The sequence below is a fragment of the Cannabis sativa genome, chromosome 2, assembly GCF_029168945.1.
Source record: "Cannabis sativa cultivar Pink pepper isolate KNU-18-1 chromosome 2, ASM2916894v1, whole genome shotgun sequence".
Classification (NCBI taxonomy): domain Eukaryota; kingdom Viridiplantae; phylum Streptophyta; class Magnoliopsida; order Rosales; family Cannabaceae; genus Cannabis; species Cannabis sativa.
In genome coordinates, this window is record NC_083602.1 from 63,354,431 (window position 1) to 63,376,555 (window position 22,125).

The 22,125-nt window shown below is 32.0% G+C and overlaps 1 protein-coding gene across 1 annotated transcript; it reads right to left on the reverse strand.

Annotated features, from left to right (window-relative positions):
* Nucleotides 1–11,615: 11,615 nt before the first annotated feature.
* On the reverse strand, nt 11,616–15,506 carry LOC115721080 (methyl-CpG-binding domain-containing protein 5). Its single transcript, XM_030650324.2, has 3 exons — nt 14,969–15,506; nt 12,273–12,380; nt 11,616–12,165 (listed from the first exon to the last, which is right to left on the reverse strand). Exons 1-3 carry the CDS (start codon nt 15,350–15,352, stop codon nt 11,935–11,937), a joined length of 723 nt encoding a protein of 240 aa, XP_030506184.2. The 5' UTR covers nt 15,353–15,506; the 3' UTR covers nt 11,616–11,934.
* Between the last annotated feature and the right edge of the window lie 6,619 nt (nt 15,507–22,125).

The following is a 22,125-nucleotide window of genomic DNA, read 5'->3' on the forward strand; positions in this document are numbered from 1 at the left end:
CACCCCAAACTTAATTTTAAACACTCTTTATTTTTCTCTATTTTTGTTCTTGTTCAGCCCACAGCCACTGCTCCTCTAACTCCACTAAGACACACAACTAATCGAGATCCAATCCTCCAAATCCACATGTTAGTTTTTTTTTTCATAATAATTTTAGTTGTACTTTTATTTAAAACAATGTATAGTTAGTAAGTTTTTAATTTTGCATTTATGGAGGCTCTAGCTAGTGTTATTCGAATGCAAAGCGAAAGCTGAGAATGTGATTTTTCTTCGAAAATAGATTCATATATTAGAGAGAGTTTATATTGTTCATGGTTAGATTTTCTTTGTAATTTTTTTTCTTACAGATATTGAATGAAGAGATTAATGGGATTTCTACTGTTGCAATAATATGGGCTGCCATAAAGATTAATTTATTGTTGTGGTAGCACATACCTTGTTCTTCACAAAGGTCCAGTAATAGGAAGAACAGATGTTGTTGCTAGTGCCAATATTTTTGCTCAAGTAGTTGAGTTGAAGCTTGTAAGGCTAGGAGAAAAAGTAAATTTTCTATTTATATTTTCTGAATCTAGCTCTATTTTAATATTGCTTTGTAATAGTGAAATTAAAATATTTATTGGCATATAATCTTTGATCCTGCTCATTGCCATTAAATTTGGCAAATTAATGTTATTTGTTTTTACTAGTACTAACAATAACATTGATATGTGGACAGTTTTTGGTTCTGAAATTATGTTTGGGGATTTTTATAATCATTTTAGTGTTTGATTTAACAGTTTTACCTATTGGTCTCTCTTTTTGTTGTGTTTTTTTTTTTATTGATCTATTACTTTATTGACATACATTTGTCATTGCTATGCTTTTATGAGTGTCACTAGTAATTTTGTGTGTAATTTTTTTTATTCTTTTGAAAGTTTCTTAGTTTACTTGGCTGGTTTTATATTCTTACAATAACAAGCTAATTGAATTCTAGTTTTTCTATTATTGTTTTTTCATTATAATACATTTTGTTCATACAAACATGAATATATATATATATATATATATTCATCTATGTTTTTTTTTTTAATTGATCTGATAATAATGAGTTAAATACTAACCTGAATTTAATTAGTGTAATTTCTCGTGGTATTTGAGTACTTTTTGGCTAGTCTTAGTTCTATTTCTAATTTCTTATTCATAAGAGCTTCTAAATATTAAAGGATTATGGTGATTTGTTTACTAGTATAACTTTGTTTCTTTTATCTATACGAGAGAATGTTGTTTTGGGCTTCTTACAATAAATTACTAAAATATTCTTATTATTATTTTTTGTTAATTACCATTAAATTCAAATTAATATTATAGTGAGTTTTTAGTAAAAAAAAAAAACGTTATTAGTAAAAATATATATTTTTAATATTCTCTTGTAAAATTATTTTCTTAAAGTAATTTTTCCAATAAAATATTTAGAACTCAAGAAAAATGCATGACAATGAATTTAATTATCTTATAATAAATTGAAATAATATTAAAAAAATAATTTTAATAAATACCCCATCACTTTAGGTACACATAATATTAAAAGAAATTACAATTTAAAAAGCTCTATTTTTATTTATCAAATCATAATGCATACAAATATAATTTTATATTTATATATATTTGGAAAAAAAAAGTGTCTTGTAATATTATTTAAAATAAGATAATACAAACTTAAGATTAAATTATTTATAACATAATTATAAAGTATAATACACATTTTTTTTTTCTTTTTATGAATAACTTTGTGGAGTTTTGTTCTTCAAATTTATTTTTCTTTTTTTTTTTTTTTGAAAAACTATTCAAATTATAGTAGATATTTCTAATAGCTTTATTAATTGTATTTCATTATGTTTTATATAGTGTTCTAATAATGTAGAACTGATTTGGTACTATTTAAAAGTTTTTACAAAAAAAACATATTTATAAAATTTCGACTAATTTAGCTAATTAAGTAAATATTTGTAAGACAATTATAAATTCTTAATCATAAACTATATTAACAAATTATTTTTAAGAAAATGAAGAGAGTGTAACTGAAGATGCACATTTATAATGTTATACAATCTTTTGATAAATTTTGTATCCATTCTTATACCAAAAATATAATTTAACTTTATATATTTATACTATTAAAGAAAAAAAAAATTATCACTAATTAAAATATTAATGCAATTTTTTATTTTTAAGTGTACCAACAAAATTTCATATATATAATTAGGGTCTATGTAGGTGCACCACATAATTCTCCAATATATATAATTAGGTTTTATGTATATATATACAGGGTGATACATATAGGGTCCAAAAATAGGTACACTCGCGTCTCCATTATATTTATATAGTTATGATTTTATTATAAATTTTATTTTATATTGTATATATGCTCATTTAAAATATTATGTAACTATTTTTTTTTCTAAAAAAATTAGAATAGTTTATATTTTTAAAAATAAGATTTAAATTACTTATTTCACAGAAATATTAAAAACAAGTATAACTGTAACAATACCATATTTTTAGCACTAAAATAATTAAAGTGTGTATTGTCTTATAAAAATAATAGAATAATAATTATTTATGTTACAAAATTATATATAAGTGACATTTGATATGCTGACATTTGCTAAAAAAATGTTACAAAAATAATATTTTAATGACATTTAGCATAAAAATGTAACTAAATGTATTACAATTTCAAAACTTAGAATTTAATAACATTTTTTAAATGTCACCAAAAATAAGTTTTGGTAACACTTAAAAAAATATAACTATAACTAGGTTTTTGTGACATTCCAATTAGTAACATTTGTCATAAATGTTACAATAATAGTAATTTAATGACATTTGGTCAAAATGTCACTTTAATGAGAATATATAACATTTTAATTTGTAGCATTTTTAAAAAAATGTTACTATAAGCATATTTAGCCACATTTGAGCAAAAATATCAATAATTTATAATATTTAGTTTTAATATCATTTAAAAAATGTTACTAAAATATATCAGTAATGGCATTTGTAAAAAATGACACAAAATATTAAATTTAGTGACATTTTAAAAGTGTATAAAAGATAATAATTACGTCTTTAGTTTATTAAATATTATTAGATAAGTTTCTTTAAAAATATTTACATATTATTAGATAAATCAAATGGAAAAAAAAAAGATTAACCGTAGCCTAATTACCCCCTTTTCAAATAAGAAATGCCCCAATTAAGAAACCCTAACTCTCAATTTTTCTCTATTTTGAGGTGGGTATACCAGTTTAGGGGATCAGATGTTCACGGCGATGTAGAGCTCGACGAAACGCTAAGTCCTAACACGAAATGTTAGTTAATGGTCGATGATGATGGGTTTTAAGAGGGGGGATCAATTATTTTTGAACTTTTCTTTTCCAGTCCGCTTGATTTGGTAGCGAATGATGATGGGTTTTGCTCTGCTTCTTCCATTATCAACTCTGCTTCTTAGTCCACTCATTTGTATGGGAAGGTTACGAATCCCACCTTCTCATCTACAAAGGCCAGTTAACATAAAAAGATTGATTTTTTTTTTCTTCATGAGTTCCAATTTTAATTCTTATATCCAGATTGTGTAGTCCTTGTGGAGTATCTATTATTAATGTATTATGTATAGTAATTTTACGTATCAAAGCCTTTAGTCTTTACAAAATTGGAGTAACATAATTCAAATTAAGCAATATCGAGTATTATGTATTGTTCATGTATTGTTCATGTATTATGTATTATGATATCATAATACAAAATGATGAGTATTGAGTTGAAATTAACGATTAAAATAGAGATTAATTCTCGTACGATTTGGTCTGTTGATGACTTTGATTTTGGAGGGCAAGTGATAAATTATGGTGAGCTCTAATTTTGTAAATGGTAATAAAATTGAAGAAGAGAAATTAAAAATTCATTAATTTAAACAATGTGTTTTCTTTGCAGACTTGCCAAGGTTCACATGCATATAGTGTTTATAAAAGAGATCATGCTTTGGTACACCTAAAAGTTAGGTTTTCGGCCCTTTACAAGAGTGGTATGTTTGACTCCATTGGCTTATTAGATTATAGAAACATTGTTTGTCTCTTTTAGTCCAATGATAATAATAATCAGTAATACTTCTGCACGGTAAATATATTAGACTTTAGCAGCCTATACCTTATTACACTAGCCATTGGCATTTTGTGATGTATCTTGCAGAGATGCAAAGGTTCGTCAATTTTACTTTTTTTGGCATCTTAGCCATGCATCTATGTGCTAATATATTAAATTTCATTTCTATGTCTATATATAATTGCATTTTAGGTGAAGAGATGTTGTTTTAAGACATTAATATGCCACCACCCACTCCACTTTATAGGTTGCCTATATAGAGCTTCAAGGTGATAATTGTGCCACTATGAAAATCAATAATATTACTTTGTTATCTATACTTATTGATTCTCTGCTATATTAAATTAATGTGTACATCAATTAGTGTTTGAAGGAATTGTATATGTTCTGAGATGTAGTCTACTTTGTAATAACCATTTTGATCAATCCATTTGGTAAATGAACATTCTGCAAGAGAGTTACCTCATTCTTTCTTTTACTTTTTTTTAATATACATATATATATGATATATATATGTTATATATATATGTTAGTGTTAAGAACTTGTATATATCTCTCTTTGTAGTGATTTTACAGATTGTGATTAGCAGTCAACATTCTATTAGCATAAAAATGATGCTAGCAACTTCTGCATTCGTTTATCCACATAGCTGATTTTGAAAATTAGCTAGACAACATTATATTTCTTTGACTTATTTAATGACTGTGTTCCTTCTCATTTCAGATATTAAGCATACAAGATTCCACTAGTTTCAAATGTTTGGTTGACTTAATTAAATTAAATTTAGATAAATGAAGGTTTGGTTTCAAAGGGTCTCTTTATTTGCTATAGTGCATCATTCTCACTCAATTATATATTTCTTTTTATTGCAGGATAATTTTCTATTCTCTTCCTCTTGCTGAAGTATAAGATGCTTTTTTTTTTGTATTAAAAATCATTAGAAACGAGAAATCTCTATGTATAGATACCAATGCAATTAAAGTATTAGTGTTTTAAATGATAAAAATTGCTATTTATGTATGTTCCTAAACATTTTCATGTAATTATAAAAAAAAAATTGAATAATGAAATTATCAAATTTGCAAGTTTCTAATATTTTTTGTTCTATGATATAGTACCTATCATTGTATAAGTAGTACTCATAATAACTAAGTAATTAAAATACCAATACTAATTATATATTATTTTAATATATTTAAAATTAATTATTTATACAATATTTAAAAGACAAAATGGCATTTTAAATAGTAAAATATACTATTGACATTGTTTCAAATGTGAGTAATATAATTTAATAACAATTTTAAAATGTCACTAAAATGATTTAAATATAAAAAATAAACATATAAAAATCTATTAGTGACATTTGAAAATGTTATTAATTATTATTCTAGTGGCATTTTCAAATGTTACTAAAGTGACTCATTTAGTAACATTTCACTTTACCTTTACCTCACATGGGCATATCTTACACTTCCTACAAATGTTACAAAACTATAAATGTTACTAAAAATATATAATTGTGACATTTATAAGTGTTATTAAATAGCATTTTTGGTGTAGTGAATATAATATCTTATAATAGTATTGAGTATGAGTAGTATTTTTTTAAAATATTTATATATATATGGTCATGAATATTTTATATGCACGTGTAATATTCACTAGTGTAAATAAAATATTAGAATGCCTATAGTAGTGAGTAGTACAAATAAAAATTGTGATGTATTGATATAAATTTTTTTTTATAGGATAATATATTTTAACTAAGTTAAATTTTATAAAATTTCATTTTCATAATTAGGCATAAAGCTAAGGAATTAGTAAGAAAAAATATTTAATTTCTCTCTCTCTCTCTCTCTCTCTCTCTCTCTCTCTCTCTCTCTCTCTCTCTCTCTCTCTCTCTCTCTCTCTCTCTCTCTCTCTCTCTCTCTCTCTCTCTTTTATATATTTTTAGGAAGTTGTTCATGGAAATATTTTTCAGATATTTGAGGTGATTTTGTATTTAAATTTTTGAGTTGTGTGTTAACTTATACCAATAAATTTTCTTGATTGTAGAAAATTGATTATAAAACTTGAGGCAACAATTTTACAGAAAAGATGATGAAGAATAGAAGTAATGTTAATTTAGATGATATTAAGAGTTATGAAGGTTAAAACTATGAGAGCTATTCATTTGTGAATCAAACTTACGAAGGTTAGACTTGTATATTTTGAATGATAAGCTCTTGTATACATATTTATATATATTAATAACTTTGCTATGATCATATTGTATTTACATTTATAAAACTATTATTATTATTATTATTATTATTATATTTTTCTTAAATGCTTTGGCTAATGGATTTTGGGTAGCTTATTTTTTATATTGATATAATAATATAGCTATAGCTCATTTTCAAATTGACGCAAAAGATTAAAAAGAAAAATATATATTTTGTGACCGTTTTTAAATGAAGATAATTATGTTTTGCGTTATTAATTTGAACAACGACGCTAATAAAAAATTATTTGTCACTATAGTATATACGTTGATTTTTTAAACCAACACAAATTATTTAAATGACACTTAATCTGACGAGAATTGTACTTTTTGTAGTAGTGTGCACACTACAATATAATTTAATTATAAATTATATCCACCAATTGGCAAATTTTCAAGTTTCGAGTTTCAATTTTTTTTTTTTAAGAAAGAAAGAAATTTTTAAGTTTAAGAAATTGTTATTCTCTTTTTCAATTGAATAAATAAAATTATTGACAAACATAAAGTATGCAATACAAAGGTAAAAAAAAAATAAAAATTAGTCAAATACGATTATATCAATTTATATACTTAATTCTATATTTTCTTTGTTAATTATACATTGCATAATCAACTAGCTATTCCATTAATTTTATTTATATAATATAAATATGTAAAATATAAATATTTTTTTTCTTCTGAATGAACATATATAAATTATCATCATAATATTTGCTTGAAATGTTGATAGATTTTTTTAGTAATAAAATAAAAGTTTTTTTTTTTTTTTTCAGTTAAACCTTCTCAACTATAACTTCTCTTGTACTTAAGCTTAGTCTCAATTTTTTGTTTAGTGTCAGTCTACTAATCAACACCATTGAATACTCTTTCCTATCCGTTATAATCCGACACTTAATAATTAGGTTGACTTTAGGTGTTGGTTTTTGTAATTAGCCGTTATTACTATAACTGAGAGCGAAATTGATTTTTGTAGCAGTGAATATAAGGAGTAATAGAAAGTTCGTAGTAATTTCATGATCACAAGGAGATATAGGCCTCATATTATTAGTGATACATAAATATTTTTAAGAATAAACTAAATAATTTTTGTGGCATTAATTGATTGAAAATTCAATTTATGTCTTCTTGTCTCCTCTCCTTTATGACTTGTTTGGAAGCCCGTGATGATTTTGCTTTTCCTTTTTCCTTCTTCTCTTCTTCTGGTAGATTAGATACTCCCTCATCCTCTCTGTCAATTTCATTTGAAAACACAATTAATTTCGCTACACCACAACAATTTAACAGAAAGGGAAACAAAACGTGAGTTTGGCTATAAATCTGATACCAAACACGCCCGTGATCTATATGTACACATGTACTCTTGTACTTGTTGTACACTTGATATTTATTATCATACTCATTTATTTATGAGTCAATGAGTTGGTACCAACGATCCCATTTTTAATCCAAGAACTGCTTTTAGATTTTGCCCCCACAAGAAACAAATAAACATAAAAAACAATAATAATAATTCTTTTCTATTATTTTTTAATAAACATAAAAAATTATTAATAAGTATATGACGCATTTTCTTTCGTCTGGGTTGCGTAAACAATATGGTCAATTCATAGCTTTGGTCTCCACTCTCATGCAAACTAATCTCAACCTCAAAAATTGACTTCTTTGACCTGATTATATCATATCATAATGTAAAAATTCCCAAATTATTATTAGTAATTGTATTGTGGTAATTGATTAGATTAATAAGTTTTATATTAATTTTCATTTTTAGTCTATTTTATTAGATATTTATTCTTTATTACTCTTGGTAGTAGTTCTTGCATACTACGATCAACGAACAGTATTGTCCATATACTGACAACCTGTATTAAGAAATTGTGTTTGCAAAGATATTTGCTCTCGATTTTTAAGTTCTTCTTTAACAATCATTTTTTCTTAATAAATTATGCATTTTTTTCAAAAAAAAAAAAAAGCAAACAAAATAAATATCATATCATAATGTAAAAGTGTCTCAAATTGCATTTTCTTTAATGTATATTTTTGTTTTAATGTATAGTTGTTAATATCTCTTCACTCACTCCTCGGTTGTCATCCTGAATTATAGAGGCTATACGAGGGGAGAGAGAGGGAGTCATAAATAAAATAAAATAAGAGTTTTTATTTTTCCGATTAAGTAAAAATAAGAGAGTTGCTTTTTGACAAAAGAAATCATAAAAAAAGAGATGACGGGATCATCCGAACCCTATTTTGACTTTAGACCCAAATTGGCTTACACGTGGGGCCATGCTAAACCATGAAGGCATGTGCCCTACCGGCAAAATTAACTCGGCGTGAGTCGGCTAAGGTGAAGCCGACGGCTTGGCTAGCTTGTTCAGTAGTTGAAGTTCGAGGAAATAATTTTCAAATATGCTGTACAACCCAATTGGCTCCAGAGGCTTTTCTTACCTATAATTATGAGTCAAACTTTGCTTTTTGATACGGCACAAGCAGCCACGAAAAAATATGGATTTGGCTATAATATGGCATGATATTATAAATTAACAGGACACCATATAAATAATATGTGATTAAATTACACAACATATATAATTAAACTAATCTGAAAGGCACACGGTAAGTTCAAAAATCACAATAAAAAACATTACAAATCCCTATAATTTAATAAATATAATAATATGTATTTCTTAATTATAAATAATAATAAAACTTAAATATAATTAAATTTATTGAAAATTATAAAATTAAAATTATATATTAATTTATTTATAAAATTTAATATAAAAATTTAAGTATTTGTAAAAAAAATACTCAAATTTTAATAATTTTAATTATTTTTTCATATGGCTGTCTGTAAAATATTATTAAAAAATTACATAAATATAATTGAAACTATAAAATATACACATAGTTGAGTAATTAACTCATTAATTGTAAAAAATAACATGTTCAAAAAAATAAAAAATTGTAAACAATAACATGGAAAAATAAAGTATGAATTTAGCAAAGCACGAAATGAATTCGAGCACGGCACAAAAAATATCGCCCTATCCTTTAAAAATGTTAGCAAGGTACGACATGATCTATATTTTTTTAGGGCACGACACGACATGACTCATACTTAAAAAAATATAAAAAAAAAAATATGGGTCAGACCAGCACAACACACACGAATGTACAACACTATTTCCTAGACAACTTCATGAAAATTTCGTTGATGAATGAAATAAAAGTAATTTTAATTTGAGCTCAACTCTTCTTAGCGATAAAATTATTTAATAAGTCGAGACATAGTTTCGTGGGCTATATTAATGTTAATAAGAGTTAATAGTATTTTTTTTTTTTTTTTGAATAAAAGAAGGGAAATTTGACTAATTATGCATAAATGAAGGGAAATTGGTTCTCTAAACTAATGTTGTGCAATATTATGCTAGAGATCTTGTATATTTCATCAAGATTCATGTTTAAGGGTGATACATCCAGATTTAAAAGTTACCAATATTCTCTTGAGACAAAAGGATGAACCCAAAAATATCAGATTTTGGAATTTTTGAAGGGACAATGGATCTAGCAATTACACTAAAAGGATAGTTTGGACAATGCGAGGAAAAAAAAATATTGTATATTCTTTATTATAGTCTTTTCATTTTGAATTCTTTACTAGAAATGATGTTTTTAAGCACTAATGGAAAATTTGCTTGGTTCAATCAACTAATGCAGAGGCTACATGTCTCCTGAATATGCCATGTGTGGGATATTTTCAGAAAAATCTGATGTATTTAGCTTCGGTGTCATGCTATTAGAAATAATCAGTGGGAAGAAGAACTTCAGCTTCCACTCCAATGAGCAAGATCTAAGCCTTATTGCTTATGTGGGTTCCCAACCTCATGCTACCATTTCCTAATTTCACATTTATTAGTTAGTTTTTCAACTGGTCATTTATTTGGTAAGAAATGATTGTTTTTCGTAGACATGGCAACTGTGGAACGAAAGCAGAGAACTAGACTTGGTTGATGATGCATTGGCCAAGTTGTATTCTGCAGCAGAAGCAATAAGGTGCATACACATTGGTCTTTCATGTGTACAAGATCATTCCATTGACAGACCAATCATGTTGGATGTGGTTTCCATGTTGATTAAAGATACACATCGTCTTCAGCCCAATAAACCTTTCTTTACTTGCCAATTTCAACCACAAACCGCCCCTAAATGCTCTTGCGGTGAAGCCACCCTATCATTATTTGAAAGGCGATAATAAGTCACTCGTCTTATCCTATGCCATCCAACATATTATAACCACATATTTAAGAAATGATATATAAAGCGTGTAGTAATTTTTCCTAACTAAGCTAGGTGGTACCTTCTTGAGAATAGTCTTTCTTTACTCATGTTCTCAAATGCTACAAGTTTGGAGCTTGTCTCTCCTCTTGTATTGTCTCGGTAGAGAGAATATGATTAGCCCATAACACATCAGGAGCACAGATAGTTTAGAATATATATCAACACAACTAACATTACTATTAGCCACTAGTGATGCACTACCACAAGGTGACTATTACTTATATTCCTTAATAGATATCACATTAAAATATATGACAATGTACAGTGGTATTAGCAATATTAGTGTCATTTTGTTTCTCTTTAAACTCATTTATTTTGTTTTCGGAAAAATGTTAAATGCATTTGCTCTTCCTACTCTCCTTTTTACTTCTTACATTTTGTCTTCGGAAAAATGTTAAATGCATTTGCTGTTCCATACTCTCTTTTTCCTTTTACATTTTGACTTTGAAGAAATGTTAAATGCATCTGCTCTTCGTACTCTCCTTTTACGTTTACATTTTTCTATCTCAATGTTTGACTCATGATAATATCCACATCTTGCAAAACAAATTGTAAAAAGAACTCTTCCAGGAAAAAAAATGTAAATTGTAAAGAAGAATTTTCTTCACTTTTTTGTAATATACATACTTGATTTTTTTTTTTCATTCTATGTAATTGATTTTATTCAATGTCTTTATTTATTTATTATTATTTTTTTTGGGGTGCTTTTATTCATGCTATTATTTATGTGACCTTTTTTTAGAAGAAAAAATAAAGCTATTCTCATTTGTGAATTCATGATTCCAACTCAAAAATTGTTACTGAAGTTAATATCCTGAGTTCTGATTCAAAACTAATTAGTCAAGTTGCAAATATTGCAAAGTTGTGTACATAAAATGAGATTATCGAACAATGCCCATTGATGTTATTGTATAGTTTTAATAAAGCTTCAGAAAAGTTGATACGTACACATAAAAAGAACGAACAAAAGAGGAGACTATTGACTAATATGAGTTGATGACAAAAATGCCAAGAAACAATACGATCTGTGCTTGGCTGTTGGTTTTACAATATAAGACTAAATTACAACTAATTGAGAAACCAAAAGGACTAGAAACAAAATGAAGAACAATGGTCAGTAATACTAGTATTTGCACGCACTGGATTGGTGACACTAGTTTAATGTCAGGAGGAATGGAAATGGCCTTCATTGGTATCGGCCTCTATCTCTAGATGCAAGGAATGTGAACGCGGCTAACCAGTCTCGTTTACTAGACTCCAGAACTTGGTCATTGCCAATAAAAGCTTTCCAATCTTCAGAAGAATCTGAGAGAACCCATTGAACATTCTCAGGCACATCCGAAAAATTGAAGTTCTTAACAGAACCCTTTTCACTTGTGCTAGCCTTCTGTTTATGTTCCCCAGAATTGTCCACAGACTGATCAAAAAAGAAAACTAAATGTAAGAAAAAACAGAGCATAGTAAATTGAAAGAGCAGGCCATGAATCAAAAAAATTTCTAAAAAAGGTTTGCATTTTGACTCACCGCTGCATCAGCATCGATTTTCCTTTTCGGTCGAGTTCCTGTTTGTAAGAAGTAAAGGACCTCTTTCTTTGAGCGAAATCTTCGCTTTGAGACTGGATCAAAGTAGTACTGCAAAAGAGATAGACAACTTAACCCTTTGGAAATTTTAATTTATTTACTATTTCTTAAGTATTTAATCACACTGTGGATACAAAAGACTTGGAGATTTTCCTTAATATTCAAGTAGTTTCTTAGAATGAAACTAAACAAACCACACTCTATCGAAACAAATTGATTAATTTTAAATGCAGTGCAACTCAAACTACAGCAGCTAAAATATCTCTAGGTATATATGTGATACAACCACTTTGGTAGAACTCACTCCCAAAAACTAGCCTAAAAGAAGAGGGTGCCCCAGCAGCTATAAACCACCAATCAATCCCATATCGATGTGGGATCCTAACAATACACTCGCTTTAGAGCCAAGAGCCACAACATACCACTCTGTGGTGCCCTACTATGGGCTTTTCCACATATTGCCCCTTTCACGACATTGGTCCCACTTGAGGGTGCATGACTTTGACACTTATTATATCCACTTGGATAGAACTCACTCCCAAAAGCTAGTCAAAGAGAGGAGGGTGCCCTAACAATTATAAACCATCAACCATTCCCATACTTAATCGATGTGTGATTCTAACACAATGCATTGATCTATTTACAAGAACATGAAGGAACTCTTAACATGATATAAAAGTCCAATTATTCTAATCAGTCTACTCAGTCGGAAAGAAAAAAAAAATGTCTGAGATTCGATATAAAATTGGTTGGCAAAACAAGCAACAATCTTGAGGCACATAAGACTATCCAAATCAAAAGAATGTGCAATATTGATCCATCTATAAAAACATGAGTTATATTAGTAATCACCAATTAAATCAAGATAGAACCTCATGACTAATAGCAAATCAGCATTGTTAAATCAATAATAGAAGTCATTTTTCTTCTCCTATCTTTCTTATTTTGCCCATCAAATTCAATGGTGTCTACAACATGAGGCATTAGGTTTCATTTTAAGCAACGAGTGGAACCAACATTTTGTGGAGAAAACTTGTTCTAGATAAATGTGCCTACTATAAAACCACTGTATCAAATTGTGTACTTCAAATAATACGTGAGAGCTGAAAATCACTACTATTCTAATAGGATTGAATATTCATCAGCCAGGAGCCAAAAAACTAATTGCCTTGCACACAATAAAGTCATGCAGGAATTATGAATCATGAGTTTCCACCCGAATTGTTGAAAATCAAGTTGAAAATAACGGTTGCTGTATGGAGGATAGCAACTAATTTGCCATCCCCTATCTCGTAGACACAGAAGGTAGTACAATACGAAGTTGTTGAATCAATTACATTAGCTATATAACAGTCTAACTAATGACAATGGACATTAAAAAAGGCAAACTAAGAACTGGCATCAAATTGGAGAAACCATGTATTCTTTTTTCCTTTTTTCTAAATCATCACGGATTTGTGAGAAATCAACGTCATAAAACATTGCACCATTCTTCACCAGCTAAAGCATAGAACTTTGCACCATTATTCACCACCTAAAGCATAGAACTTTGCCTCATTATTCACCGGGTAAAGCATAGAACTTAGCACAAACGACATCTTTTTGGCTTAGATCTAAGTGAAGGATATAACCGAATAGCTAGCAACTAGTGGAGTGACACATCTTCAACTAAAATATACAAAAAGGTAAGCCAGATGACTTATGACAAAAACGAAAAAATAAGAATAAAATAAAATTAAAAATGATTGAATTACTAGGATTAGCCTGTTGAGAACCATGTAGATACCCTAATCTGCAGTATCTATCTACTCTACACAAAATATAAAGTTATAAAATCTCTCTAGAAAATAAGCTTCTTAATGGCAATATTAATACTAATGATTGTTAAGGGTACATACTACTTATGCTAATACCATGTCTAGCATGTAGGTCAGATTTTCTCAACCTTATAACCTGTTTTGAAAACAAGCTTCTTATGGCAATGCTAATACTAAATATTGCTAAAACTTCTTGAGAAAGAGGAATATCTACCTCATATAAACTCTATTAACTTCTAATTCAAACTTGAAAATACAATTACAAACACAAAAAGCAAACACTGGGGAATCGAACTTGGAACCTGTCTTTGTGAGAGGAGAGGTGTACTACACTAGTCTATCCCTATAACTAATGTAATTGACTTTAAACATATAGAAGTACCCTTTATCTCAAGTATCATATTAAGACTTGTGGTACCCAAAACAACCATCAGCACAAACGCACTTTTGAGGACATTTCATTAAGAAAAGCATACGACAAATTCACAAAACCAAGAAAGACCAAGACCAACAATCAGCCAAAAAAATAAAATAAAAACCATAGCTTTAGTTGTGGAATCTGGAGTAATGAATTAGCATGTTTGATTGTGTTCTTGATATTTGGTTTCTGAATTTCCAAGTTGGTTGATTGTGCTCTAGAGCCATTTTAACAACAGAAACTTTAAATAATCATTGTTCAAAACAGAGCTACCTAATATCAACTAACAAACCTTTCCCTTCCATTTTCTATTCTTACATTCAAATAATACACAGAGTTCTATCTTCATTTGTGTGTGTGTGTGGTCTTACTTATCAACAACAATAAAAGCTACGGAAACTCACCCTATCAGTCGTACCAGCAGACGCACCCGAGGCCCGTACTTTAACTTCAACAGTCCAGCCAGGCGGCAGCCAATACAACTCCGCTTCAAGCGGCTTTCTAATTCCTTTCCCAGAATTCGAAGCCGGTACCGTTCCATTCGTATTGTCAGGGGAAGCGGAGACGCCGTTCGAAGATTTGCGTGTCTCGGCCATCTGAGTCTGGGCCTTTAGGAAGTCGACTGAGCTTTGGCCATTAGTGGTGGCGCCGATAAAGGACCCGGGCTTAAGAAGTGGATCAGGAGGGAAGCCGGGGAGTTGCGTCCCGATGGGTTGATCTTTCCGATCCTGGTCCGAGTGGGGTTGGGTCGGGTTCGGGTACGGACCCGATGTCCCGGAGGCTGACATGGCTTGTTGTTTGTTCCTGGTGTGTAGTTTCCGAGCGCACGAGCTGCGGAGACCAGCTTGAGTCGTCAAGTTGGGATCTCTACTCTAGTAGTACAGTGACAATAGAAAGTAGAAACGCGTGTTCTCTGTTTTAGATGAGGACCGTCCGATCTTATATCCATATTTATGATCATTTGTATCTCTGATTGTTAGTTAATAATGTATTTTTAATTCTTTTCGGCTTATCCTGTTGGCTTACATTGAATGATTAGGTTTCTTAACTTAATTTTTTTAACGTGCTTAATTTATTTTTAGATAGAGAAAACGTTAAACGACATGATAAATGAATCAAGACAATAAAACGACAACCAATGTTGAAGATAAATAGCACATTTTAAAATTTTGAAAAGTAAAGTAGTTATTCGGCATCATAATTAAAAAAAAAAATGTTTTTGTTTTAAAAAACAGAACATTATTCTTTGGGAAGAAGTAGGTGTGTTTGACATTATTTTCAGAGAATAGTTTTTTTGGGTTATTTACAAAAGAGAAAAAATGGAAAGTTTATATAAATATAAATATGTCATTAATTTAATATTTTTTAACTAAATAAACTAAATATATAAATAGAAAATATCATAAAAATTATTAAAAATAAAATAATATTAAATTAAATTTAGTTTGATTAAGAAAATATTACACTTTATTAATATTATTATTTATTAATATTTTATTATTTTTTTTAATGTCATTTTCTCTATTTTTTATTTTTTATTTTAAATTTACCACAAAGTAATTTCTCAATTAAAAACAAATAATTCAACATAAAAATAATTCAAATAAAGATATATGGTATTAATTTTAATTTTTTTTTTGTCAATCAGCAAGTGTATTATAACCAAACAACAATTTATACAACATAAGAGCACCCTCACGAGGAGAGCCTCCAATTCTAAATCTATAATCTTTACAATAGACTTACAATAAATTAAACCAACACTCTTCACTACTAGTTACATCTTTGGGCCATATACAAACTATTCTATTTTTAATGACAACTTTAACTTTGTATACAATTCTATCACAATTTTCTATCTCCCCATTCCAAAATTTCGGTTGCTCCAAATCAAATAAATCAACGCTGCAATGGCAGAAACAAAGACTTTCTTTTTGAAGTTGTTGCATTTTGCCTTTGTTAACCACTTGCTGATGTTTTTCAGAGTTGCTGTCGAAGTCCTCCAATGCAACCATTGCTTGATTTGTATCAAGCAATCCTTCAAAAACTAACAACCAAAGAAGAGATGTTCGATAGTCTCGCTGCCATTATTACACAGCAGGCAGCCATCCTCTTCAATTGCCCCAAATCTCTTCAATCTTTCCTTCGTCTTCATTTTCCCAAGCATCGTTAACCATACAATAAAGCTATGCTTTGGAATATTAAAACAGTTCCATACAAACTTGCTCCAATCCACTTTTGTAACACCCTAACTAAAATAGGCGTATTACGTGATTTTTAAACATGCTGTGCAGCTCGTTGCTAATCAACGAGGTTTATGGAAAACGTGATTAATTAAAATTTTTGCTTTTTAATTAAACTTATAAAATAATATTACAAAAGGCTCGGGATCCCGATTATAAAATCATTTACAAAAGTTTACTGTTCATACAAAATAATTGTCGCCTAGCGACTAGTTACAAAAAAATCAGCCTTGCTGTCCCGAGGATCGTACGCTCCAGGCCTAACCGCCCCGACATGTACAACCTTCATAAGCTCGCTCACGGTCCATCAGCTTTAGCCTTGCCTTTACCTACACATAAACGTAGAACTGTGAGTCGACAGACTCAGTAAGAAAAGCATAATAATATTCATACATAAAACCCGGTCATGATCAGACGCCCATACCCCTGATCATAACCCTAACTGCCGTGCCCAACACGATACTGAGTCCCACTACTGCCGTGTCCAACACGGTACTGAGTCACTACTGCCGTGTCCAACACGGTACTGAGTTCTGAACGTTCGTAGAGACGGTACTATTGACACGTAACAGCCTGATCGGTCGAACCGGTCATACTCCGGCTGCTGGTCATACTCCAGCTTGTACCGACGTGTTACTATATCCACCTAATCGATCGAACCGGTCATACTCCGGCTGCTGGTCATACTCCAGCCTGTACCGACGGGATACGTCAATAGTACGGAACCACCAACCAAGTGTCAGCCTGATCGGTCGAACCGGTCATACTCCGGCTGCTGGTCATACTCCAGCCTGTACCGACGTGACAGGGTTGGATGGTTCGAAGCCAACATACATAACTAATGTAATCTAACAGGCTTCCTACATGCACGCTAAACATGTAATCTACATATGCATACTGTTATACTAATCTTACCTAGATTCCGAATTCAGGTGTGCCGGTCAACCTGACTGGAACTTTAACTGCGCGGTGGATTACAGGCTCCTAAACCATAAAAATCACAACACTATAAGTGACACGCTAAATCACTTCCCGGGGACTTAAACTAGGAACTAAAAGTTTCCCTATCGATAAAAAGCATGGCAATACCCCCTAAAACATAAAATCGAGGAAATCTAGGGTTTCAGAATTTTCCCCAATAGTAGGCCAGGTTGCCCAACCGAATTCCGGTTAGGAAAGTTCAGAACCCCATCCGGAATTCCGGATGCACAACCGGAATTCCGGTTCCTCGCAAGCAGCAACAATCAAAAATTCATATCTTGCTCAAAACAACTCCAAATCACTTCAAACCTTCCAGACCTGTTCCATATAACCCAAATAATATTTCTAAGGCATTAAACCTACCCAGAATGCACAGAAATGGAAAACACCATTAAAGCTCAAGCTTTGAGTTCTAAAATCAAACTTGAGCAAACCTTGCTAACATGCAACCAAACTAGCTCAATTCTACTTAATCAAGCTTAGAATAACCTCAGAAAATAATAACAAACATCAACAACATCACAGCAACAGATTCAAATCATTTCTCTTTGAAAACCATATTTTTGAGCTAAAAATTCCAAACTTGAAGCAAAGCGATTAACATGCATTACTAACAACCTAAATAACTTCAAATTAACATGCTTAAATCTCAGAAACAACAACAAGATCACAGCAGCAACAATATCAAAAATTCATGCATGCATCAACTATTTTCATCATTTTTTCCCAAGAAAACAAAGGAAGAAGCTAGGAATCACATACCACAATCAAGAAATCACAAGAGTTTTGCAACTAGGGCTTGAATCACCAAAGAAAAGGGCTGGTTCTTGAAGCTCCAAGAGAGCCGAAAAAGAGAGAGAGAGAGAATGAGAGCTTTTCTTGAAAATTTTCTATCTTTTTCTAAATTGATTTTTGAAATGAGAAAATGAAAATAAAAGACACCTATTCCTATTTACTTCAGCCAATATTAAAAATCAAATTACATTTATTTTTCAATTAATAAGTCACAAAAAGAAAAAATACTAATAGGGCAAAAAGACCATTTTGCCCCTCCACCCTAAAACCACATAAATAACACTAAAGGGTATTTTTGGGAAATTCTAAATTCCCGGCCATTCCCGACATTCCCAATGTCAAATAAACCGCCCCAAACTACTAACATACTAAGTTGTGATTTCTACTGAGCCAAACACCGAGTTCCAAAATACCGGGCACCGGAATGCAAAATTATGCAAACTACTACATGACATAAAAATGCATCACTGAATTCAATAATAACAGTATAATAAATTATTTAAATAGCGATAAATAATTTCATAATTAATCATGATTAACTGCTAATTTCCAAATTAAACTAAGCGGGCTTTACAACTATCCCCCCCTTAAAAGGATTTCGTCCCCGAAATCTAACCTGAATAACTCTGGATATTGAGCTCTCATATATGACTCTAGCTCCCAGGTGGCTTCCTCCACCTTGTTGTTTCTCCAGAGAACTTTGACCAATGCTATGGTCTTATTCCGAAGGACTTTATCCTTTCTATCCAGGATCTGCACTGGCTGTTCCTCATAAGTCATGTCTGGTTGCAGCTCAAGGCTCTCATAACTGAGTATATGAGAGGGATCTGAAACGTATTTTCTCAACATCGAGACATGGAATACGTTATGAACTGCTGATAAGGCTGGAGGCAATGCTAACCGATATGCCACTTGACCTATCTTCTCGAGAATCTCGAAAGGTCCTGTAAATCTAGGGCATAACTTGCCTCTTTTCCCGAAACGTTTAATACCTTTCATCGGAGATACCCGTAAAAACACATGGTCCCCTACTTGGAACTCAACATCTCTGCATTTTGGATCTGCGTAACTCTTCTGTCTGCTCTGTGAGGCAAGCATTCTAGCTTTTATCTTCTCTATTGCCTCATTGGTCCGCTGCACTGACTCTGGACCTAAGTATTTCCTCTCCCCTGTCTCATCCCAGTGAATGGGAGATCTACACTTCCTACCGTATAACAGTTCATAGGGAGTCATCCCTATCGTACTCTGATAACTGTTGTTGTAAGAAAATTCTATCAACTGTAGATACTTATTCCATGAGCCTTCAAAATCCATAACACAGGCTCGCAACATGTCCTCCAATATCTGAATTGTCCTTTCGGACTGACCATCTGTCTGAGGATGGAATGCTGTACTAAATTTCAGCTTTGTACCCATTGCTCGTTGCAAACTCTGCCAAAATTTGGAGGTGAACTTCGGATCCCTATCCGAAACTATAGACTTCGGTACCGCGTGAAGTCTTACTATCTCTCTGACAGACAACTCTGCCAACTGATCCACTGTAAATGTTGTTCTAACCGGTAGAAAATGAGCAGATTTCGTAAATCGATCCACCACTACCCAGATGGAATCAAACAAACCCGTGGTCCTAGGCAATCCGACCACAAAATCCATCGTGATATCTTCCCACTTCCATTCTGGTAGGGTTAGAGGCTGCAACAACCCTGCTGGTCTCTGATGTTCAGCCTTAATCTGCTGACAAGTGAGGCATCTCGATACGAATTCTACCAAATTCTTCTTCATACCGCTCCACCAGAAGTACGGTTTCAAATCTTGGTACATCTTAGTGGTGCCGGGATGCAGAGAATACGGGGTAGAATGAGCCTCCTCAAAGATTTCGTTCCTGAGTTCCACACTACTCGGAACACAAACCCTAGCTTTATACAAAAGCATCCCACTGTCTGACACTGAAAAGTCCTTGGCTTGACCAGCCACCACCTCATCTCTGATCTTCACTAACTCTGGATCCGTCATCTGAGCGACTTTTATTCTTTCCAACAGATCAGATTGTAGCGTTAAGTTGTGAAGCTGACCTACCACAAACTCAATGCTGGATCTAACCATATCCTCTGCTAGCTGAGGTGAGATCTGAACCATACTAGCTACTTGCCCGGAACCCTTTCTGCTCAGGGCATCGGCCACTACATTGGCCTTCCCAGGGTGATAGAGGATCTCACAGTCGTAATCTTTCACTAATTCCAACCAACACCTTTGTCTCATATTTAAATCTTTCTAAGTGAAGAAATACTTGAGACTTTTATGGTCGGTATAGATTTCACACTTATCCCCATAAAGGTAATGCCGCCAAATCTTCAATGCGAAAACTACCGCGGCCAACTCTAGGTCATGAGTCAGGTATCGCTGTTCATAATCCTTTAACTGTCGGGAGGCATAAGCGATAACCCGATCGGCTTGCATCAACACACACCCCAAACCCTGTTTGGATGCGTCACAATAAACTACGAACTTCTCCTTGTCTGAAGGCAAAGCTAGCACTGGAGCGGTAATCAACCTCCGCTTTAGCTCCTGAAAACTAGCTTCGCACTTGTCTGACCAAATAAATCGCTGATTCTTCTTTGTAAGCTCGGTTAGGGGCATTGAAATTTTTGAAAACCCTTCCACGAACCTACGGTAGTACCCAGCTAATCCCAAGAAGCTTGTGATCTCTGTCACTGTCTTCGGTCTCGGCCAATCCCTGACGGATTCGATCTTCTCGGGATCCACCTTGATCCCATCTTTGCTCACAATGTGCCCTAGGAAGGACACCTGAGATAGCCAGAACTCACATTTCTTGAACTTGGCATAAAGCTTATGTTCTCGAAGCTGTTGCAGTACCATCTGAAGATGTAACTCATGCTCCTCTTCTGATTGAGAGTACATGAGGATGTCGTCGATAAACACAATCACACAGATATCGAGGAAATCCTTGAATACTCTATTCATCAAGTCCATGAATGCTGCAGGAGCAGTGGTTAGTCCGAACGACATAACCAGAAATTCGTAATGTCCATACCTAGTGCGGAAAGCCGTCTTCGGAATGTCCTCCTCTCGGATTCTCAGCTGATGATAACCCGAACGGAGATCAATCTTAGAAAAGACCGTCTTCCCCTGAAGCTGATCGAACAAATCATCGATCCTAGGTAATGGATATTTATTCTTCACCGTCAGCTTGTTCAATTCTCTATAGTCGATGCACATCCTCATAGATCCATCTTTCTTCTTGACGAATAAAACCGGGGCTCCCCAGGGTGACACACTGGGCCGAATAAACCCTATGTCAAGCAACCCTTGGAGCTGAATCTTTAATTCCTTAAGTTCAGCTGGAGCCATTCTATATGGGGCTTTGGAAACCGGTTCCACCCCTGGTGCCAAGTCTATCACAAAGTCAATCTCCCGATGAGGTGGTAACCCTGGAAGTTCTTCGGGAAAAACATCCGAAAATTCCCGAACCACCTTGATGTCCTCTGGCCGAATGGTATCTGGCCGAGTGGTGTCCACCACCA